The sequence below is a fragment of the Amborella trichopoda genome, chromosome 3 (assembly GCF_054954075.1).
Source record: "Amborella trichopoda isolate Santa Cruz 75 chromosome 3, AtrichopodaSantaCruz75HAP2 v2.0, whole genome shotgun sequence".
NCBI classification, from domain to species: Eukaryota; Viridiplantae; Streptophyta; class Magnoliopsida; order Amborellales; family Amborellaceae; genus Amborella; species Amborella trichopoda.
The window spans coordinates 2,811,303-2,836,329 of NC_142338.1; the positions used below are offsets into that span (position 1 = coordinate 2,811,303).

Here is a 25,027-nt window from a genome sequence, read left to right on the forward strand (position 1 = left end):
AAAAAATAAAAAATAAAAAAAATCATTCTAAAGCCTAGATCTAATCATCTCACCAAAAAAAACGACGTATGCTAATTAGGCTAAAAAAATACTTTCTAAGTTATATTTTCAATTTTTTCTTTCTTTGTCATTGTTAATTAGAATGAAAATATTGTATATTTCAAATTTTGGATCAAACAAACGGCTATAAAATGGTTTTTTAACCTTACTGCATCATATTACTATACAACGGTTATGTGATGTCATTATTCATCCCTGAGATACTTTTTTTACTCTACTTATCTACTCTAAACCCTTGTACTTTGAATCCGACACCTTTTTTTTTTTGTATTTACCATAAGGAAAATAAGCAGAAGTATTTTGAGATTAAAATGCTCTTTTTTCATTTCTTCTCTTTTTATCTTTTTAGACACGCGACTTTCATTTTCTCTCTATCCCTCTCGACCCATCCTCTCTTTCTCTCTCTACCCTCTCCTTCTCTCTACGTATTTTTTTCTCTCTGCCTTCCATTATTTCTCTCTCTACCACTTACACTCATATAATGCGATCCAATATAAAAACGTGTCAGACCGCATTGGATTTCAATAACTTTCATATGTCTATAATACAGTATGGTACAAAAATGTATTGAACCGCATCATGGGTATATGAGTGGTAAAAAGAAAAAGTGAAGGATGGTAGAGAGATAAATAGAGAGAGAGTGTAAGGGATAGAGGAGAGAAATATAGCTACAGAGAAACCGTGAAGGATGTTGGAAAGAGAAAGAGTAAGGGATGGTAGAGAGAAAGAGAGAGGACGGGTGAGAGTTTTTTTTGGTAACTAGAGTTAGAGTTTGAGAGAAAAATATAAAAAAAGTATGTTGAAAGGGGGAAGAAAGAAAAACAAAAAAAAAAAAAAAAAAAGGTACTTTGGTCTTAAAATAATTATTTGAACGATAAATATAAAAAAAAAATAGTATTGAAGTTTAAGATGTAATAGAAAAAATATTACGGTAGAATGCATAGAAAGTTAAAATTAAAAATATCTGTAATTTTTTTATTATCTAAAATACATCATTTATTCTTTTACATGCAAGCCACATTTCAAAAATCAATTGGCTTGAGATAAGTGACAAAATACAAAAAAAATCATATGTGACAATACTATTCAATTATGTTACACAGAGAGAAAGAGAGAGGAGAGAGAATACTAAGAAATACCCATAAAAACACGTAGGTGAATGGGATTGGGATCGCGATGGTAGAAGTACATGTGTCCTAGTTAAGGTCTCACCCCACTAAATTACCAAACCCATTGACTTACCAAAAAACAAAAAACCGGTGCAGGACGCATATACGCTGATGGTGCGGTCCCTAATTAATGAGTCCAAAATTTGGCCACGAGAATGAATTTCATTGGGAAGATAAATCATGTATGGCATGCTCATCAAGATTGCACCGAAACAATTGGACCACCTCGATGCCTTGACCTTGACCAGTAGGTCAGAGTCTTGCGAGTTTTAACTGGTTGGACATACTGAACAATAATAGGCAAAAATTTTGTATTAAAATTCATATTTATTCATGATTTTTTTATTATTTTGTAATGAGTCGCTTTGCTCACTCTCAAAACTTCAAAAAATATCGAATTTAAGTGATTCATTTGAGGACCTTTCTTTATAAAATAATCAGCCTCAACATTAGCTTCTCCATTTATAAGTCTAACTTCTACTAATTTCTCTCCCAGTTCATCAAAAATTTCTTCAAATACCAGTTTAATTCGTTACGAAAAGTTGCTCTGCAACTAGTTCAATGAATCGCATTAGTTGAATCCCTTTCAATGATAAGAATCGTAAACTTTAGAGCTAAGATAGAGCTTTAGCACTATTCTCAAAATACTTGTGATATTCTAGATAAGTAGAACATAGTTCTTCTGTTTTCGTGGTCATGTGATACCACCAACTTGTTGACAGGCACTATAAAATTTTTGTCACATCCATTTCATGAATCGATGGAGTGATACCACCAACTCTTGTGAGTCTGAGATGCTTTTACTTTACTGAACTAGCATCCTAAGTTTAATTTACTCAAACAGGCGAGGGGACAACACGTGCTTAGTGTTGTATTTATTTTGTAGCAATTGATCTCAAATTCATGCGAAAGTCTGACCAGGACCCAACCTCGCTTTTAAAGTTCAGAAAACAATTTAAAAAAGGAAAAAAAATACCCAACCTTGCTTTTGCCCCTTATAAAATACAGGGTGCAGTGGGTAGGGCCGAGGCTCTAAACAATCAAAGCAAAGCGGACCTTCAAATAGTGTCAAGAACTATAGTTACTAGAAATCTTTGTGATAACCTTATCATGTAGTTTCATCTTTAAGTATAAAATTTAAAACTTCAAAAATAGTGAAGATCAAACAAATTTATGAAAATCTTGAAAATTGACCGTCCAAAATTATGTTACAGGATACACTATTTCCAAAACTTGAAATCCATTTTTTTTTCATGTTTATGTCGAGATGATCAATTTGAGGATATGTAGGCATCACAAACAACTTCTTCTAATGAAATTTTTGAGGTGGGCTCTAATTTGATTGTTTAGAGTCTCGTCTCTATATAAATATTTTCCATAATAAAGAGAGTTTCTTTTAGTAAGAGCATAAAAAAGGGTAGAGAGAAAGAGGGAATGCTTTTTAGGCAGATAGTTATAAGGAGGGTTGAATTTGCATCCACTTGGTCTTATGCAAACCCACTCCAAGGGAGTGAGAGGCCTCAGGGTCCACGTGCAAACCTTCTCCAACCAAACCACACCCACATATACTTTTTCACAACAAACAGAGAGGAAGGGGACACTCCCAACTGTTGCTGTACCAATTTTGCTTCAAAAATGCTGTGTATTATTCCCTTTCAATATATATTTTTCTACAGGAGTGTTTTGAACAATAGTGTTCTGTACAATAGAGAGAAGCTTAAAGCTTATTTTAACCCATATTGAAGAATTAAATACGGGAAGTGTTACTTAAATATATGACATCCTTTAATTTGTATTTTGAGAGCCTTAGGGAGAGAAGGCCTGTGTGGGGCATGTAAAGCATGCGAGGGTGTAAGGACACTTTGCACAGAGTCCTCAAGGGGCATGTTAAGGTGCAAGGCCACTTTGCATGGGGTGGGTCATCGAGGGGCAAATATTATTTTAATGTTCGTAATTTTCACTTATTAAGAGCAAATATTGTCTTGAGAGAGTGAATGAAATTTCACTAATTCTTATCATCCTTAGAAAAGAGAGATGAGCTTACAAGAAAAACGACATAAGGGTAAATTAGTCATTGAGTCTATCATTTTATGTCTTTCATTTATTTATTGAGTTTTTTTATTCGTTTTAAAGCATAAATAGTAATTCCTAGAGTCTTTTATGTCTTTTTATTTACTTAAAATCTTTTATAATAGAAGGGTCATGATTAGATTAGATGGATGGCCAGGATTAAGTTTTATTTTGGGCTTATGCAAGGGATGTACTCAAGCATAATGAGGGATTATATTATGTACTTCTATTCAAAATCCCAGAACAGCAAGTGCTCCTTCTTTTACCTCTAGTTTTTTAGTCTTTCTCTAAATATAGATCGTTCCTATCTTCTTCTTTGCTAAAACTCTAGCTCAAGCTACTAGGTCTTCACCAAGTTGGTATTACAACCTGATAATCAGTAAGAATTGTACTATGGCACGGTATTGTAGGGTCAAGCTTTGTACCCTAGATCAACAACCATACCTCCACATAGAAAAAAGTGGGAAAATGCAACCATTAAAGCCTTTGATGCTAATTCGTGAGAAGCGGTTGTAGATCTGAAGAGATTGGTCGAAACCCTAGCTCTACGTTAGGCATAAATCGAAGCCCCATCTCAAGAGTAAGAGATCCAGGTAGATGAAGAATCGTAAATCCCTTCCATGACCAAGCTCCAATGAGAGAAATGGATAGGGAGAGTGGGAGATGGGAAATCCATCTCAAGGTTGAGATCCTAGAATTTTATGGAAGTCTATCAGAAGATAACAATGGAAAAACTTTTTTTTCATCAAATGGTTTTCAAGATAGCATGTATAGGCTGGGACTCACCACTAGTATTTGACATGTACACAGATGAAGATTTGGGTGTTGCGAAAGAAGTGGGTGATCATAGCTTTAATGGTGATCCAACACATAAAGAGGATCAGGGAGAAATTCCTTCCATTTGGGAGAATTTGTAAATGCTCCTATTTTTGATGAAGAATAAGATGGATGTTACTGAGTTGTTCCCAAAATATTTGAGGGAACTAATTTCTTAGTCCCCGGATAAAGTAGCGAGGAGGATGGTGTTGACAAAGGTCTTCTTCGAGTTTTGCATAAACTTAGGGTGTCACATGATGTTCACACCAAAGAGTTCAAGGTATTTTCTCCTGAGGTCTCAACTGGTGAGTTTAATATAGATGGTTGCTAAAGTCATTCTCTTTGAGAGAACCCATGCTGAGTTGTTGCTTTACTTTGATGGAAGAACCAAAATCTATTCCTTATCATCTACCCTTGAAACCTAAACCTAAGGAATATAATATTTACATATCGACCTCACTAAATTCAACAAGAATGAGCCTCAGAGTTCAAAGTTTTTCTTGCATCTTAGAGTTTTCCTCAAGTATGTTTATGATTGATAGTATTGCACACTTGTATTATAGCAGTATTAGTTTTCAATATGCACAAAACATGATAGATGAGATGTATATGAGAGGCACCATGACAAGGAAAACATTGATCTCTGATTATTGTAAATTGTATGCCTTCAAAGTTGAGTTACAATATTTCCAAGAGATGAAAAACTCTGGGTTTTGGTCTTCTCAATTTGCCCTTGGTAGTATTGCTACATCAAAGTGGTGTAGTGGAAGATTAGAGAGTGTGGAAACAGCTAAGCATACATATGCTAAAGCTGTGAAACGTGCGTTTGGTTGTAATCTTTGCACTTGCATTAATTCATTGCAAGATTAGCAATCTCCTTTGGGTAGTTTCAATGCTCAAGTTTGCAAGTCACAGAGGTGAGATTTTCTACAAAGTTATTTTGAATGAATATATCTTAGGACGTAAGATTAAAAGTGATCCAAGACTCTTCCCCCTGTGCTTGTTCAAGGTTTTAGACCAAGTTGATGTGAATATCATAGGTTGACCAGCACAAGATTGGACCATGTAAAGTAGTGCACAAGATTAATGAGAATGCCTACAAATTAAAGCTTCCCAACCATATTCATATTTCTAATGTTTTTAATGTCAAGCATCTCATTTCATATTATGGTGATACCTCAGATGACGAGCCACCAAATTCGATGGCAAATTCTTTCAAGGGGGACTTATTAGCCCAAAATACTGCTCTCGAGTATCTAGGACAAGAAATATAAGCTTAAAGTTTACAAGAGGAACCATATAAAAGCAAATTAGTCATTGAGTCTATCATTTTATGTTATTTATTCTTGAGTCGTTTTATTCGCTAAATGGCATAAGTAGTTTTAGAGTCTTTTATGTATTTTTATTCACTTAGGGCTTGTTTGATAACTAGAAGGTAAATGTTCTTTGGAAATTGGAAGTTCTTCTTTATTGGGAAGGAAGAAGTTATTTAAGGAAGTTCTTAGTGTATATGTTTGATAACTTGTTCGAATTTTAAAGAAGTTCTAGGTACATGTGTTTGACAACTATTGGAATATAAAGTCATGTTTATTTAAATATTATTAAATATTATATATTAAATATTATTTTTATATTAGACACAAAACAATATATTATATATATTGTATTGTAAATATCTATTACATACCTAAAATATTATGTAATATAATATTATATATATACATTATATTATATAACATAGTGTATTTTATATTTGTTTATATATAATATAATATAAATTCAAATATAAATAAATATAAGGAGGGAACTTTTTTTCTTAAACAGGAAGTTCTAGGGAGAATTTCTTTACTGTATAGCATTTGTGCATCAAACACGAAACTTGTACGGTGATGGAGAAGTTCCTTCTTTCTCCCCATAACTTCTTGTTATCAAACACACCCTTAAAGTCTTTTATAATAAAAGGTCATGATTATCTTAGATTAATGGCTAGGATTAAATCTTGTTTAAGTTTTTCTTATATAAGAGATATACTTAAGCATAATAAGCAGGGACTTTTATTCGAAACTCTAAGGCAGCAAGTGCTCATTCTTTTACTTCTTATTTTTTAATCTTTATCTAACATTGGATCTTCTCTATTTTCTTATTTGCTAAAACCCTAGCTCACAATACAAGGTTTGCACCTATTATCTTGAGAGAGTGATCATTCATGCCAATGATTAGACAAATTGAAACTTCTTTTGTTTCATTTATAATTTATTTTTACCCTGTTTCATCCTCTATTTTCTAATAAGAGCGAGAGAGATGAGGGAGAAACCAACTGTTGTGGATAGAAGGCTTAAGAGTAAAATGACAATAATTCAAACAACATGTCCCACACCTCCACTAACACACGACAAGGAAAGGAAGAGTTACCCAAATAAGTCGATGGATGTAGATGATCCTGACCCAATACAGTGTTTGCAAAATCGAATCAAAACGGTTATCTGGATATGGGACTGGAAGCGCTTTAGCCGGCCTAATCGGTAAATCGGCCTATTCAACCTCTCTAACCTGGGAGTCCTGGGCGGTCAAAAAAGTGTTAGAAAAAAAATACCAAATACAAAAAAAATCTACTAAAATATGAAAAACATATAAAGAATGATTAAAACAAAACACATTCAAATGAAGTTGAAAATTAATGAAAAAATGGATTTTAGCCCATTTTATATTTTTAAAAGGCTATTTTTAAAATTTTCTTAAAAAAATGGAAAAATATAAAAGTGAGTATTAATGACCATAATCTTTACCATAATATAAAAAATATTTAAAAATACATTACAAATCAAATTTTTTATTTTTTGAGAATTTATATATATATTTTTATTTTTTAAATACTGGATGATCACCCTAGCCCGGTTTCCCTAACCGCTCAAAAGACTATGATAGAAGTCCATATGATAGAAGCCAAAAGATTATATACACCTAGAGAGCATATGAATATTTACTCCAAAAATAAACTCCAGCATCCAAAGGAGTAAATTAATAAGGGCATGGTGTGCATGAGGATGTAATTTTACTTGTAGAAATAAAGTTGTAGTGTTCTACACTATCTATTTTAGTTGGATATGAAGATTTGACATGTCTTTAAGACCGAGTTAAAAAAATATCTACACCATTCAAATAAAATACATGATGAATGGTGTAGATCTGATATAAATTATTTTCATAAATAAATTATATGCATTCTATGCAATGCCAAAGTGTGTTAAGATTCAACAGAGACCATCTCATCAAAGTCTTTAGTAACTCGAAGTCCTTTTTCCATTCATCAAGTAATTATGAAGTGGATTCTAAAAATTTCACATAAAAAAAAGAGAAAATTTTAAATACACCATAAATTCAACTTTTTAGATATCCTATTATCCAAAACTTCTTACATCTCACTTTAAACCCCAATACTATTTTTTTTTATATTTATCTCCCAAATTAAAAAGTTAATAATTAAAAAAAAAAATACTTTTATTTTTTCTCTCGTCCCCCTTTTGGAATCCCGTGACTCTCTCTCTACCTACATGCTCTCTCCCAAAGTAAAAACCCATATCCTCTCTTTCTCTCTCTTTCTCTCTCTAAAATCCTATATTCCACTCTCTCTTCCTCTCTCATTCTCTAGTAATGTGGTCCGACATGACCAAAGATTTTTTGCGTTCCGACACACAAAAGTGCCGAACCACAACTATTTCAGCCTGGCACTAAACTCAAATCTACCCGATCCGGCACTGTGCCGGACCACATTACCACAAATAAGAGAGAGAAAGAGAGAGATAGAGAGAATGAGTGAGAGAGTGGGTTTTTACTTGGAAGGAGAGAGATGGTAGAGAGAGAGTGTGTCATGTGACTCCAAATAAAATAGATTAGAGAAAGTAAAGGCATTCTTATCCTAAACCCGTTTACTTTTGCGAAAAGTTTATATGTGACTCTAAATAAAATAGATTAGAGAAAGTAAAGGCATTCTTGTCCTAAACCCGTTTACTTTTGCGAAAAGTTTATATAGAGCCTAGGCTCTAAACAATCAAATTAGAGCCCACCTCAAATTTTTCTAGAAGATATTGTTTCGATGCTCAAATATCCTCAAATTGATCATCCCGACATCAAGATAAATGGAAATGAGAAAAAAATGGATTTCAAGTTTTGAAAATAGTACAATATTTATTGACCGTCATTTTTCAAAAATTTCAAGTTTTCATAAATCTGTTCAATCTACACTATTTTTTAAGCTTTAAATTTTATAACTAAATATAAAAATATAATTTAAGGCTATCATAAAACTTTTCAATATTGAAACCATATTTTTCGACACTATTTGAAAGTGGGCTCTAATTTGATTGTTTAGAGCCTCGGCTCTATACAAACCGGGCCTTTTACTTTTTTATTTGGGGGTAAATATAAAAAAGTTTAAGATGTGATGCAAAAAGCTTCGGAGGGTATGATGTCTTGAAAGTTGTATCGGGTGTATCTATAATTTTCCCTAAAATATATTGCTTCTGAGTAGGTCTATCACTCAATGGACTAAATTTATAATATGCTCATGCGGAAACGCAAGATGCATACTACTAACAGAAAATTTATGTGATAAGAAGGACATTATCCAACATGACAATAAAACTCATCATAAAGAAACACTATGATTTATTAATTTAACTATAGAATACATATTACTCCACATATATTCATAATATTGTTACAAATTTTGATCCATCAATCGCAAGTCAATGTTTCTTGATCGATACAAGGAGCCGGGTAACTTTCCTCCACATTAAAACTCAGCTGCCCAGCAAGGAAAGCGACAAACCTACACTTACTAAGTCCAAGACCAGCCTTGAGCTCAGGAAGAGGACAATTACATTCAAGTATTCAAGAGACAGCAAAAGGAAACACCTTAGACACGAAATCCTGTACATGTATCCAACGTGAAAAATACTAAAAAAGAGCTCAGAAAATTAAGGGTAGCTGCACAAATAAACAGAGAAGGAGAACTCTTTTGAGAAATACAATTCACTCCATATTTTTCCAATACTTGTTTAGTTTAGCCACCAATATGTATCATGGGTCTGTTGCTTGTCTTTGCCAAGTCAAACATCCCAGCATGAGCAGCTTTCTTTCTCTTCACCTAATGAAAACAAATCAATGTTTCTGAATAGTGTCAGCTCAACTTCCAGAAACATACAAGCATAGACCTTGAACGTAATCGTAATCCATTCACATGCTAAATTTTTTAACACATACGAAGATTGCCACAAAAAATTCAAACTATGCAACAAAAAAGCATTCGCAGAGTTAGTGTCTAGGGCTAAGGCTTTAGAGTTGATCATATTCTGTAAATTTTCGTGTCCAAGAAGCATGCACTCAACAATATTGTGGTAATATGATTATACTCGTTTATGTGCATATCTCAAAGCCTATGAGAACTCAAGATTTGATTTGGGGTATCTGTGGTAGGGGTGGAACAGGAACCTTTTCCTTTCTTAACAAAAGTAAGAGTCGGTCCTGAGATTTGGGTGTCCCAAATTCTCTCTCTCTCTCTCTCTCTCTCTCTCTCTCTCTCTCTCTCTCTCTCTCTCTCTCTCTCTCTCTCTCTCTCTGAGTTCTTTCTTAAAAGAAAGAGTCCATGGTATTTGGGTGTCCATATCCTCTCTATCTCTCTCTCTCTGAGCTCTTGTTAACCTTCGGAATTTCTTTCCTCCCCGATTCAGGAGCAGTTCAGTCTTTCCAACGTAGAGAGTTAATATGAGCCAGTTTAACTCACTAAACAAGTCAATGAGATCATCACTCTCTTTACCCTGTTCAAGAAGAAACTTCAAGAATGACACACTAGGAAATAGGAAGGATAGAAGCATACCGCAGCTCCAATTATTTCCCTCAGTCCATTATCGTCAACACCACTGCGGATTGGGTCTCTTAGACTTACCTGTGAGTGACAAAGCATGTGATAGAACAATTTAAAAAAAAAATTATTTCTACAAAATAACTCATTTGAATCAATAGCATTTGATGGTATAGGCTTTGTTTGCCAGCACGGTAATTCCCCCCACTACATGATTGGAGCAGTACTCCATTATAACAAGCACAATAGAAAAGGAAAGAGCTCATGAAGTATTTTCTTTTTCTATTTTGAAACAGGGGCTATGGGATGCATTTCTAATGCATGTTCAATTGCAAAAAGTAGCAGAAAAATAGGGTTCCATTGATCACCAATGCATTCTTAAACCATATTGGATCTTACTTGTAATAAGCCCTTCCCAAACGCAGCATTAATCATATATGGCACAATGACACCGTGACAACCCTCTACTGCAGTATCATGAGTAACACATTGAACAGGCAAACTTCATATATATATAAACAATGGGAATTTGAATTCACTGTTTGATACTTCTGTTCAATAATTATTCTCCTCAGCATTATTTTGAGAAGAGGAAGAGGAGAGAGAGGGAAGAGAAGATTGTGAGATTTTCCGTAGGCCACCAGGGCATTTTAATCATTCTTCCGCTTTAGTATGCATTCAGTCTACACATAATCACAATGTTGTTTTCACAACTAGAATCTCAAGTACTTGCAAGAGATTTCATTCTCACTTTTTAATTAATGAGAATACTGTTTCATAAATCAGATTTGATGCTATAGTATTAAATAATAAAATATATGTTATATAAACTTTATTAGCCATATCAGATTTTTCTTTTTGTCTCAATTTTTTCATTTCAAAGAAAAGCCAATATTCAATGTGTAAAAAGTTGGCACTAACCTTTACTAATCTAAAATTTCATGCAGTATATTCATAGCAATCAAGTTCCCATTAACACACGTATGTGCATGTTAAAACAAAAAAAATGACTGGATTAAATACCTCAGAGGGGCCAAAGAGGCAGACTTTGAAGTTGCCATCAGCTAAAAGACGCAATCTATTGCAACCAGCACAGAAATGCTCAGTCATTGATGTGATGAAAGATACAGTGCCACAAAATCCATCTATCTTAAAGTTCTTGGCAGTGTCAGTTGGGTGATCCTGAAGCCTCCTCAAATCTTTGTGCTGCTTCAACTGCTTGGATTTAATTAAAACAGGCACAAAATATACCTTATTAGAAAACAAATGCAAAAATATGGATGTTTGCTTTTGTGTAGCTTACAGAATTAACAAAGGCAATGCTTAGAGTTGTACCTTACCACTCTATCTAACATTTCTGCATAAGGTACAAGCTTCTTGAAATTCCATACATTTCCATCAAAAGGCATAAATTCAATAAAACGAACATTTATAGGCTTGTCCCTTGTTAACTCCACGAAATCATGGATCTCATCATCATTTATACCACGCATCACAACACAATTCACCTAATTTCACAAAGAAAATCAGTATATGACGGAGCCCCCTCGTAATGCTTTGGAACAAGAAATACCACAAAATTGAATATTAAACATAAAGCTTACCCAAAAATGATCTTCTAGAAAAAAGGAGATTGTGCACTAAAACTTCAATCATAGCAAAGTTTCTTCAAAAAGTTTCGAACTTAAATGCGTGAAAAAAGTTATGCTTATGGGAGAAACACAGCATAAAGGCATGTTCTACTCATATGGTGTGTGAAAGATAATAGGATAATATAAGAAAACTCACTTTCACAGGATTGTAGCCAATGTCAACAGCAGTATCGATCGACTCCAGAACCCTTTCAAATCCCTTCCGCCTGGTCATAAACTCGAACTTCGCTGGAACTAAAGTATCTAAGCTGATATTTACTGAGTTCAACCCACATTCTTTAAGTTTTGGAAGCTTTCTTGCAAGAACAAGACCATTTGTAGTCATGGCCAACGTCCTTAACCCATTCAAGTTTGACAATTGTAGACATATACCTTCAATATCAGGCCTAATTGTCGGCTCCCCACCAGTCAATCGTATCTTATCTACACCAGAAGTGACAAAGAGATTCGCCAATCGAATAATTTCACCCTGTGAAAGAAGTTTAGAATTGGGGGTAAGCTCAACTCCCTCGGCTGGCATACAATACTGGCACCTAAGGTTGCATCTCTCAGTTAATGAGATCCTCAAGTAGGTGTGCATTCTACCAAAAGAATCAACGAGCATATCTGAGAGGGGAGCACTCGCTTGAGGGGCTTCAGATAACATATTTGCACAAGAAGTAGCATATGTCTTTGAAAAGAATTCATCCTGAGAATGATTGACCCTTTGTGGTTCGCAAATGCCTCCAGATAACAGTGGTGAATTGATATTGGGTGCTGATTGTGAGTGCACGAAATGGACCTGCCATCAGGCATTCCAGAAGTCACTGCCAAGAACTTACCCAAAAAAAAGGAACCAAGTTGCCAACAAAACCATGTAGTGTGCAGCACTGGATATTACCTATACAGTTTCGAAGTGCTCAAAGAAACTATTTGATGCCATGTAGCAATTATTCAGAAATTTAGCAAGACAAGAAGTGGTATACATGTCTAATCATCATTACCATGAAAGCAGAATTTACAATCCATATATAATAACTACATAAAGAATAAGTGCATGTGGCGGAACCTTAAAGAACAGAATAACTTATCACAGTGACGTTAAAAAACAAATTATATTTTTTCCTTTCTTTGTTTTTTCTCTTTTGGGTGAAATATAACATATTATTGATAGGTACGGATATAGAAGCACTCATCTTAAGTTTACCAAACTAAGAACAATTCCAAGATGTTAAGCCATCTATTGGCACCTCAATTAACCGAAAAAGCTGTCTCCACATGGGGATAACCATGGACATGATGTATCAGTACCTCCAGCTATCTCCCAAATCTCATCCAATCTAACCATCATTACTATGTTAAGAAGTCCTCTTCAATGACCAAAGCTCCCAAAGATTACAAATAACCTGAAACCATAGAGAAAATCAAGGACCACAGATTCTCCAGAATCCTTCTCTGACTGTCCTTTACTAAGGTATGCATACCCACACCTTACATCTCTCACCCCTGTATATCCTATTATTTCATTCTTCCACAACATATCAACTTAGCAGCTGTCCCAAGGCTCACCCAAACAACACCAAGAAAACCCCAAAAAGAAAGTGAAATATGTCCCCAAAAATCAATGTCCAAGGACTTGCCAACTAGTTCCTCATCAAACACACCCTACATAGAAATCTCCAGCGTCGTAAATCGTTTCCCATGATAATCTTATCGTTTTGGAACCATCTACCAAAAAGAAGAGTATATAGAGGAGACCGACACACCACACATAATTGCTACCCTAGAACCACAAGGAATGTAGTAGAGGCACCAAACTGAGAGGACAGACCAAACTCAAATACATCTACTTCCCCATGTCAGTATACAAACACTTCAACACAACACAAGCAAGCTCGCTAACAGCTCATTCTCAGGTCCCTCCTAAAGTGGAAACACAACACCTTACTTCCCCTCCCATCGAGACATCCACAACCTTAACATTACAACTCCACCAATTAATCAATTTTTTTTTTTGGATAATTCAGTGGGGATGACAGGCGTCTACCCGTTTTTGAAGTAGTTAGTGGTTTTTGAAGTTGTTAGTGGGAATGGGAGCCATAACGTGCAAACGAGGTATGGGGTGTGCTACCACCACGACCTCAGCCCCTTCCCACCAATTAATGATTCACCACAACTAAACTCTTTCTTAAGTTAACTTTTTGCTAAAAGCCATCTCCTAGAACCTTAGCACAAAAAAGAGGTCAATCTAGCTCGGTCGAGAATGCATCATACAAAACAAAGAACCAAGCACAAACTGCAAGTGGGAAATAGCAATGATGATCCACTCTGTGCTGCGGAGCCTTCTATAGAGCCACGGCAACCTACTCTCATCAACAGGAAAAAAGGAGAGAGAAAAAAAAGAAAAAGAAAAAGAATGCTTCTGACTTGATTGGAAAAAGGAAAAGGATATAAGGGGTTATTTTACTTTAAATCTATATCTCTAAAAGTGCCATAAAAGCATGCGAAACACTCTATGAAAGGAATGCACAAACGACGCCAGAAACATACTCTCTGACCACCTTTCTTTGCCTCGTATTCCCGCTCTCCCAATACATGATTGAAACAGATCCGATAAACAAGTTCACATTTTTCATATCCAATTCAAGCAAGAAATTCTTCTTCCTTATAATGAGTCCAAAAAGGCCCACAAGGTATGAATCTATTCTGCTGTAAGAGCTGTCACAAATAGCCTATTGTATCAAATCTAAACATGCTTTTCTTCATAAGAATCAAACCCTCCCAATGCGTGCTACTGTAAGGAGATTAACAACTTTACAATACAAGGTTGTCTAAAGTAAATGGAAGAATGTAAGCAATGAATAGGGAGGAAAAGGTTAGCAGACGCGTAATTGGTAAAAGGCTCATTGTGAATGGTAGTGGTAGGAGATCTTGTATTGAAACCCTCGGGAAGTTGCAACCAAGGTTGGTCTTCCATCTAGAGTCATGCAGTATGAAATTTAGACAACAAAGACAAAGACAAGTAATGCTTGTGACATCTTAAAAACAGGGGAATCCACCTCAAGGTGGATCAATTCATATATGGAAGAGAAGAGAAATACTCCATGAATTCCTTAATCTAAAGTTTCTTTCCAGAATTTAAGACAAATAAACTGAATATTAGATACATGTTAGCATCAGGCCCTGAAAATTTGGAAATTTTAGAGGAATTGGGGATTGATGTGAAGAGGTTTTCAGTGAGAAACTATCACTCATAAGGTCAGTCTACACCTTTTCTTTTGAATGAGGAATGAATAGAACAAACAATATTTTGAAAGGGGAGGTTTAAGATTGAAGCTGAACGAGAATCAGAAAAAAGAGATTGGAATGCTTTTTACAAAATTGTGAGTTAATAACACTGTGTGTTTAATTAATACAAGCATTTAAGGGAATGTCTACGTCCTCAATTCCTACCAAGGGTAGGGGCCCTCTCCCCCCTGACTCACCCAAAAAAAAAAACTCAAAAAATGGTACAGAACATTTATTTTAGGTCTCTGACTCCATTCTCACCAAAGGGTACGGCCCAAATCCCCACTGACTTACCACCTTTGAGAATGACATGGGGCCTTGGCGGTAGTATTGCCAAGCCCCATGATAAAGTATGTGACTCCATTCTCACCAAAGAGTAGGGGCCCAAATCCCCACTGACTAACCACTTTGTAGAGAATGGCCTGAGGCCTTGGCGGTAGTATTGCCGAGCCCGATGATGAGGTCTCTAACTCCATTCTCACCAAAGGATAGGGCCTAAGTCCCCACTGACTTACCACCTTTTTTAAGAATGGCATGGGGCCTTGGCGGTAGTATTGCCAGGCCTCATGATGAGGTCTTTGACTCCATTCTCACCAAAGGGTTGGGCCCCAAATCCCCACTGACTAACCACTTTTTTTATGAGGTCTCTGACTCCATTCTCATCAAAGGGTTTGGGCCCAAATCCCCACGGACTAACCACTGTGCATTTGCTCCCTCAATAAAAACCTTCCTAAAATTAATTGAGAATGGCATGGGGCCTTGGCGGTAGTATTGCCAAGCCCCATGATGGGGTCTTTGACTCCATTCTCGCCAAAGGGTAGGAGCCCAAATCCCCACTGACTAACCACTGTTGAGCCTTGGTGGTAGTATTGCCAAGCCCCATGATGAGGCCTCTGACTCCATTCTCACCAAAGGGTAGGGCCCAAATCCGCACTGACTAACCACTTTTTTTACCCAAAGAAAAGCATTTAGGAAATGAATTAGTAGACTTTTTGCTCATGGCACAATAATAGTCAAGACATTTAGGAAGCCAAAAGCAATTGTGTAGTACAAGAACCACAATTGTGATTAACTGAATGAACGAGGAAGTAATAACTTTCCTTTTCTTTTCTTTTTTTCCAGATAATTTGGGAGATCATAACATTCAAATGGCCAAATATGTAATTACCATTTGTTATCCAAACTCTTTGAGATTGGAGTGCCTCAATGTCAATAGATGACTGAGGGCCTGCAAATTTTCATAGCAAGCAAAATACAAATTTGATGAGATCATAGACCTTATATCAGGTCCTGGATAGTGGAAACTGGCCATTATCATATCATCATCATCATCATCATTAGAGCCTTTTTCCAACTATTTGGGATCGGCTACATGAATTCTAATCTACCATTCTGCTCTATCAAGGGTCATACCCTCAGTGAAGCCATAAGTCCCTATATCTTTTCTCACTACTTCCAACTATATCCTTTTGGGCCTAACCCTTGTCCTTTTTTATCCTTCCACCGAACCAACTCGCACCTCCTAATTGGTGTTGTATTGAGTCTGCGCTGCACATGGCCATCCCATCTAAGTCTACTTTCTCTTATCTTATTGCTTATTGGTGTCACACCTAAATTCTCTTGAATGTATTCATTTCAAAATCTATCCCTTCTTATCTTGTTACTCATCTATCTCAACATCTTCATCTCAACTACAATCATCCTATGGGTATATTGTTTCTTGACCGCCAAACATTCCACCCTATAAAGCAAAGCTGGTCTCACAGTTGTCCTATAGAACTTCCCCTTCAGCTTCATTAATATGCGGGATCGCATAAAACTCCGGTTGCACATCTCGACTTCGCCCACCCAACTCTAATTCTATGTGCAACATCTTCCTCAATCTCTCCATTTTCCTAAATTATCGACCAATAATGGCCAAATAAGCAAGCGATCCTAGAGAGTGCCAACATATGGTCATTGTATTGTGAGAGGACCATGATTAAGTAATAATGCCCCTCAACAAACAAGTGTATAGTCTGGAAAGTCATTGAAATATTTAACTGACTATTGATACAAATGTTCAACGAGAAGTTCTTAGAAGCCGGTTGTGATCACATGTGGGAATTGTACTACACATAAATCGAAAAGTACCAAGAAAAGTGACTCAAACAAATAGAGTGTATTAAAAATGGGTGCTCACAAATTAAATTCAAAAAACATAAAACAGTGTATATGATGTGAAGATAATACCATTGAAAAGCTACATGGAAGATCAGGGAGCAAATGCACTTGTGATCCCAGAGTTGCAATATGTTGCTTTATGTATTTTAGTGTCGATCTTTGCATTGTTCTCTGAACAGCAAAACAAATATTGTCAGAGAATATACAAAACAAACAACACCTAAATGCTTATGAACATAAACAACATGGAAAAATGCATGCATGGACACAGGCATGTATGGATACATCTAAATACATTAATACATAAGTACATCATGTAGAAGATCAACTAAATTTCGTTATGTAGGAGTTCCCTCCCCACCATTAGACAAGAAATTTGGCAGCTAGTAGGATTAAAGTTGCCTATTATGCAATAACTACCAATCTACCACCTCAATACCCAGTAACTGTCATCCAAATACCCGTCAAATTTCTAATCTGATGGTTGGGGAGGGAAACCCTACATAACCAAAAACAAGGAACCTCTAACATGAAAATTTCTTATAAATTAATACATATGCCAACGAATATGTGGCGAAGTATGAATGTGCATGTATATTTGATTGTTTGTATTTGCTGAAATTTTTCTAAGGGTAAATAAATATCCTTTTTTTTCTTCTCAGGCAATCAAAATCAAAGGTAAATGAATATCTGTGAATATAAACAAGTTTTCTAGATTCTAGACTAAGTAGATTTCGGAGATGTACCATTATAGGCTATCACAAACCATATGGATAAATTGTTGAATCAAAATTTCTTCACAAATGCCATTAAACTTAGAGAAATATCGAATTACTCCAAAAAATATACAATATCTAATCCATTCCACTCCAAATTATTATCAGAAAAAATCACAGACATCGTCAATCATTCCAAATAGGAGACCCACAAATTCAACAAAAAAACCAGAGCACAATAAATAAAAAAAACCAATATTGCAGGTAAAATTAATTCACTGATAAAAAAAAAAGGCAATATCTATCAAATTACCTAATGAAAAGCACCGTTACAATTGGCTGGGCTTTTTTGTCGACTCCTTCTTTATACAAAAGGAGCCGCAAATGTTAGGGGAGGCTCCGTTAATGTTACCGGAAATTGTGTAAATATAGAGGAGATTTCCGTTAATTTTAGAGGAGATTTCAGCGGCCAAAAGTTCAGGCCTGGCGGCGCTAAGGGCAAAGGAATTTGAGATAGATGAACATGGTCCTTTAAAAAGGCCGCTGTTGACGAGCAAAATTGAGTTTGAAAATCTTGAGACGACGTTCTTTCGGTAGCGAGCCGGGCCCCTTGATAGCCTAAGCCACAAACCCATCCAAATGGAAGAAAAAAAAAAAAGGGGAAATATCACCTTTTCTCTTATTTTTAATTTCTATATATCGTGGAACTTAAGAATTGAAAATGTTACTCCTAAACGTCTTTATATTTTCTATCTTTCGACCCTTTAATTTTTTACCATATATTAATGACCTCAATAACATATGAAATTACTCCTTTCTCTCTAAACTCAGTCTCTCCCTCTCTCTCTTTGTTCTTCATTGCTGGGTTGGAGTGTTCTCTCTCTCCCATCCAAATAGAAACAAAAAGAAATAAGAAAAATATCTCCTTCTTTCTTATTTTTAACTTTTATATCCAATGGGACTCAAAAATTGAAAATATGACAGATAAGCAAAAAGTTTTTATCTTTTATATCTTCCAACCCCCTAAACATTTTTTACCATATATTGATGACCTCAACAATTGATGAAATAACTCTCTTCTTTCTAAACTCAATCTCTCCCTCTCTCTCTCTCTTTGTTCCTCATTGCTCGGTTGGAGTGCTCTCTCTCTCATCAACAAATTGAAAATTTTATCATATATCCACTCATTTACCGCTCCAATCCTTCATTATTTTTTCCACATACCACAAATCCTTCATCCTCAGGCAAACGAATTTACTCCATTAATTTGATCCTATTTTGAGGGTCCAATCTCATCCCAAGAGAAATTATCTTAAAGAAGTCTTCAATTTCAGAGTTTTGAAGAGATGACCAAAGAGAGAAAAAAGGGAGGAGATAGATGGAAGAGAGAGAAGCGGAGATGGATAGAGGGGAAAGGAGATAGAGAGAGAGTGAAGGAACCTCACCTGAAATTAGGGCTTCATTTGTATTTCTTCATACATAAGACAATGGCCGGAGAGAGAATGCAGGGCCTCCTCTGGTTCAAGGGAAAGCTTAGTGTTTCTTCCTTTCTCTCTCTAGCTTTTCTAATATTTTTTTGGTTTTGTCAAGTTTTGCTTCATTTTCTTTTTTCATCTTTCTTTGTCAAATCTGATAATCATTTTTCCACAATTTCCCTATCTATAATTGTTTTGTTTCTCATTCCTTGACTTATTTCCCCAAGCTTTTTATTTTAACTCCTCTCCTAGCTATATTCTTCAATAGTCGGCCTTTTACTGGGTTTTTTAAACGTCTCTCTCTTTGATGTTTGAGATTTGCGGGATTGGTCGTGGCAAGTGATAGAGAATTCAAAAATTCGTGGGAGCGAAATTGATCTTTAAACTTCTCTCTCCCTCCTCAAGAGAGGCGCTACAATTGCTTGATTCCTCCTCTTCCTGGTTATCGGGGTTTAGAGAGAGAGAGAGAGAGGAGTTTAGAGAGAGAGGGCCGTGAGAGATGGACTTTAGAGCGAGAGGGAGAGATTGAGTTTAGAGAGAGAGAACGTAGGTTAAGAGATTAGGTTTTGAGGGAAGAGAGTCATTTCATAAGTTGTTGAGGTCAATAATACATGGTCAAATGAGTTTAGAGGGTTGTAAGATGGAAAAGATGGAGATATTTTGCTTACAAATAATATTTCTAATTATTAGGTCTCATGAGATATAGAAGTTAAAAATAAAAGATAAGGAGATATTTTTCCAAAAAAATATATAAAATAACAGAAGAGCTTAGCCAGCCCGGATTGGTCCAGGTCCTAAGTTTTTAGGGCCCGGACAACCGGCCCTTTACCGCCCCTACTTGTTTAGGCCTATGAAAAATTATCCCTCCATGTCCTGAATATTTTTAGTAATTTTTTGGGGTTCAACTCCGATTTCGAATTGGATTCAATATAGGAGGCACGTTTTCTTCGATTGGGATTCAATTCAACTCATCAGGAATGGCGTGGTTTTGCCAGTGACTCGAGTGGAGGATTAGGGTGATTCTCATTTTATGCAAATTTAATGTTTTTTTATGGACAAGGTTTATATAAAGTTGCAACATTAAAATGTAGAACTAAAGATGCACCTCAAAAAATCATTGGAAAATGTTGCTTTAATGTTGAAGAACCCTCTAATTGATTATCTAGGCATTGAGATGCATATATATATATATATATATATATATATTATTAGTATTATTTATTTATTTATTTATTTTATTTTTATTTTTTTTTAGTCCCAGAAATAGTGCATCTTGCAATAGATTATCTGGACCGTCCACTTTCAAGATTTTCATATGTTTATAGATATACTTGATTTTTACCATTTTTAAAGTTTAAACTTTATAATTAGATATAAAAATAGATTTTCAGATAATCTTAAGAATTTTTTATACCAAAATTATATGTTATGATAAAATTTGGAGATGCACCTTAATTGGATTGTTTAAGGTTGCAACCTTATAAAAACCTTATAGATTTTTAGATAATCCTAATAATTCTTTATTTTTTTGGCCCTAGAAAATTGCCAATCCAGATCGAAAATCATTGATCTTATCGTTAATCTTTACTGGTAATGATTGAGGGCAAAATCAAGTATCCAATATTAGGATTTAAAACCATAGATTTCCTTTATAGAAGTTGTTCACTATGTATTCCCTATTTGTCCAACAATATTTATCCGGATCAGAAGCGTCTAATCTAGATCGGTTTTCAAAGGAACCGATCTAATTCCCTTAATATATTGGAACCAAGCGATCCGGCCCGATTTTTTTATTATTTTTCAATTTTTTAGTTGATTCTTCTGACTAAATCGCTTATATGGATAGCCGGTTATCCTTGACATCCACGTTTTTAAACATTGTCCGGATTTGAGTGATTCACAAAGCTACCTAATTCAATTGGACTCGTTTTCAAGTTCTGATATTTCTTCTTCCCTTATTCTATTTATAAAACCCGGTCTAATCTTAGACCTAAATATAATATCCAGTAATTATTATTTTTTTCTTGGACATAAGGTTGTTTGACTAGAGAGAGTGGTATTTTGGTGGAATTGATCAAAGGGATCCACACCATCCTTTCCTCAATATCAACGGTGAACACGGTGTGTTTGTATGGCCTTGTAGTGGGTGGTAATCTTATGAATTAAGATGTACCTTGCACTATATAAATCCCCAGCATCCTCCCTGTCGGAGCACACTCTACACTTATTCTTATGGCTAAATTTCGGAGTCATTTTTAGACTTGAGTATTAAGAAGTTATGGCACATTCAAATTCTATATGTCTAAAAACTTGGGTACATTCCATTAAATGTTAGGATGTTATACTTTTCAAGCACATACAAATTAGGTCCTTTATTGTTTTCTTTTCTTTACTTTTTATTTAAGGTTGGTGGCGAGGTCGAGGAGGCTAAATTTCTCAATGGGAATCCTAAAAGTACTGTTAAAGGGGTTTTTTTTAAAAGGGATTATATACCTGCAGGATCGTATCATCTTTTGACTTTTTGAGTTTTTTTTTTTTTTTTTTTTTTTTAAAGGATGTGCGTGGATAGCAAGGCCCTATGCCTATTGTGCCTGACCACAATGTGGTTACTAGCCACATAACTGTTAAAAGTTTTTGGTCTAGTAAAAACTAGTTTAACCATTTGATCAAAACTAGTTTAACCGTTTGATCATACTTTAAAATATCAAGAAAAAAATAATAACAATTTAAAATATATAATATATCAAGAAAAAAACAGGTTGTGCATTTTGTTTGGTCGGTTGAACTAATCAAAATGACTTGTCGAACCAACCAAAACTGATCAAACATTTTGATTACTTTTTTACCAAAACCAATTACTATTCTATACCAGACTAGACAAGACAAGACACATATCAACGATTAAACCGCTGGTCCACCCTAGTTATTTATAACTATGCTAACTGCCAATGTAAGAGTTTCATGGCTAAGAAGATCATTGAAAAGTGGAATTGGGAGAGTGAATGAACCCAAGTAAAATTTAGTCCCCTAGCTCAAATTATAATTAGAAGGTTCAATAAACACCTGGAACATTCGCAGGTATAAGCCCGTGACCAGCACGGCTATAGAAAGGAATATATAGAAATAAAAAATAAGCTCATAATTGTAATTTATAAGAAAGATAATTTACACTAAAGTAAAAGCCCCATGATCAAAGAAAATAGAAAAAGAAAAGAAAGAAAAATAATAATGCCTTGTATGGAAATAAATGAAACTCCTATTTGTCAAGAGGAGCTTCCTCTTGACAAATTATAGGAAAAAACCAGCTATACACGTGAAAATATTTCTCTAAATGTATGTTCACATGAAAAAACTTCTCCATTTGATTAAGTATAGAAGTTATTTCACATCAATGGATCCCAATGCGTTTTTTTCATACTAATTGGCAGCCAACTGATCGCATACCTAATCGCATAGGGGAGTTCTTTCATGTGAAATTATTTTGAGGAAAATATCTTTTCACGCGCACCAAATGTGTCTTGGATTAACAGTCCGTTTCCAATTAAAAAAACAATGGAAGTCTTGTTTGTCAAGAGGAGTTTCATCTTGGTAACAAAGAGAGCTATGTTAACAAAACATATCTCTCCTTTGAGAATTGAGGTGGTTCGACCTTTTTATGTATTTGCCCTTTATTTATAGACATATAATTGTTTTTGCAGTTAATTAATTTTCAACCAAGTATATCAATAGGCAGAGTGTTGTTAATGGACTGGGCCAGCCCGTGGGTTTTCAGAGCGGGCCTAGTTTTGGGAACAGTTCGAGGCACATGTTTGGTAGGCCCGAAATATTTTTTTGCCATGCCCAAGCTAGCACTGGCCCAGCCTAGGCTTGAGATGAAAAATTTTATACTCGTGTTAAAAATATTTTCCCTATATTTAGGGCCCAACCTGTGAAAGTAAAGTATATATTATCTATCAGATTAATATGGAAGGTGTATACAGCATACTGTATCTAATATTCTCGTATATACTGATTACAGTGTGCACCTTTCGTATTAACTTGATAGACAATACATATTTTACTTTCACACTCCTAAGTTCATATCCAAAGCCAATCTATGAAGACCTGCAAATTCTCTAATATTTGCTTTATAGATGGTCAGAAATGAGGGTTTGGGAAAATACCGATCTTGATTGAAATCAGTTGTTCGAGATCGGAATGTGGAACAAATAATCTAGTTCTCCAAAGCCTTGGAATCACTTGATTCCCCATGATTTTACTTTTTAATAACTATTTTTTGTGATTTTCTGCATTAATGAAACTTGCCAAATTGGTCGATCCGAATTGATCCAGCCTATGACCAATTCCACAAGCCTATCCATTTTTTTGGTTGAAATAAGGATGATTGTTTCGGTCTTGCTTATTTTTGTATTCCATCTAATTTCATCGTTTTATTGGGCTTGCATTGGAACTGAGGATTACACCCTCTCCTTGGGTTCAACCAAAACATAAATAAGGATGATCGTTTCATTCTTGTTTTCTTCAATTTTAATGGAAAATGCCATATGATCCCACTAGAGGTAAAGCTATATTTACTCTCTCGAGTAAAAACTTATCTAGGAATGTTTTGAGGACTTAATTTTTTTTAAAAAAAATATTAACAATAATATTTTATTAATAAAAGAGGCAAAGCCTCAAAAATTACATAATGAATCCCTACTTCCAAAAAAAAAAAAAAAAAGCCAACCAAAAACTCACAAAACCATGACCTAACTTTCCTAATATGTAACCTGCCCATTCTAGCCACCAATTTCAAAAGAAAAATTGGCACTCTCTCTTTGATCTCTCTAAAGATGGAGTTTCGGGAACATAGGGATCGCGATCCTAAACATTTTTTGGAGCGGGAATCTAATTTGTTCGGGAATGCGTTCCGTGCGACAATGGGAGTAAGATCTATGCAAAAGCGGGACCGAGCTCTGTTGTGAATAGGATCAATAATCCTAAAAATATGAACAAGCTCCCAAAAAATTGAAAACAGCTTCCGGACGAGATCTTGGCCACGAAACGCCGTAAGTGGGTCCTGAAATAGGAGCTTCACCCTAGTTGGACGCTCCCGACAACTATGATTCAAAGTACAATTGCAAAGCGTCCAAAGTGCAATTACACAGAGGAATAAATATAGAAAGAATCCCTACCTCCAAAAAAGACCAAACAACTCTAAGAAGTACCTGCTCAATCTAGCAACCAATCTCAAAAGCAAAATTGGTACTCTCTTTTATCACAACTGATGGATGTAAGTTCTCATGTCATCCATCATGATCTCATATGAAATGTACGTCTTAAATATGGATGATGCAAGTAGGTGGTCCCTCCAAAAAAATTGGAAATATTTTTACAATTTTTTCAATTTTATTGTAAAATTGAAAAACTTTTACAAAATTATTGTAATAATTTTATTTAAAAAATTATTACTTTTTAGTTTTTATTTATTTATTTATTTATTTATTTTACATCTCTATATTAAAGGTTACATATTCCTAAAAAATTAGATCCAAAACCAATCTCAAAAATGGAATTTAAAGAGGGGACTGTTTCCTATATAGTAGTCCTAGGTCTCATATAAATTTATCGACCTTGACATTGATACCCTATATCTCAATCATTTGAAAACCTCACAAGCTGGTTGAATGCATCATCCCAAATTCCATTTCTACTATGGGGTGATTAGAAAAATAGAACGTAAATATTATAAGTTGGAATGCGAAAATGTACGAATGAGACCTTAAGATTTATTTGAAAT

The 25,027-nt window shown here is 35.1% G+C and overlaps 1 protein-coding gene across 5 annotated transcripts; it reads right to left on the minus strand.

Annotated features, from left to right (window-relative positions):
• Positions 1 to 8,763: 8,763 nt before the first annotated feature.
• CNX2 (cofactor of nitrate reductase and xanthine dehydrogenase 2) lies at positions 8,764 to 18,483 on the minus strand. 5 transcript variants are annotated; one of them, XR_016052708.1, is made up of 7 exons: positions 18,087 to 18,454; positions 17,127 to 17,228; positions 11,764 to 12,408; positions 11,311 to 11,483; positions 10,999 to 11,190; positions 9,991 to 10,059; positions 8,764 to 9,261 (listed from the first exon to the last, which is right to left on the minus strand). XR_016052708.1 is itself a non-coding variant. In XM_011627130.3 (7 exons), the coding sequence occupies exons 2-7, from the start codon at positions 17,220 to 17,222 to the stop codon at positions 9,178 to 9,180; spliced, it is 1,254 nt and encodes a 417-aa protein (XP_011625432.1). In that variant the 5' UTR covers positions 17,223 to 17,228; positions 18,087 to 18,483; the 3' UTR covers positions 8,764 to 9,177. The 5 variants fall into 5 exon arrangements, 3 of the variants coding, with proteins under 3 accessions (XP_011625432.1, XP_088718975.1, XP_088718976.1); XM_011627130.3 differs by having other exon boundaries at positions 11,316 to 11,483; positions 18,087 to 18,483; XR_016052709.1 differs by lacking the exon at positions 9,991 to 10,059.
• Positions 18,484 to 25,027: the final 6,544 nt, after the last annotated feature.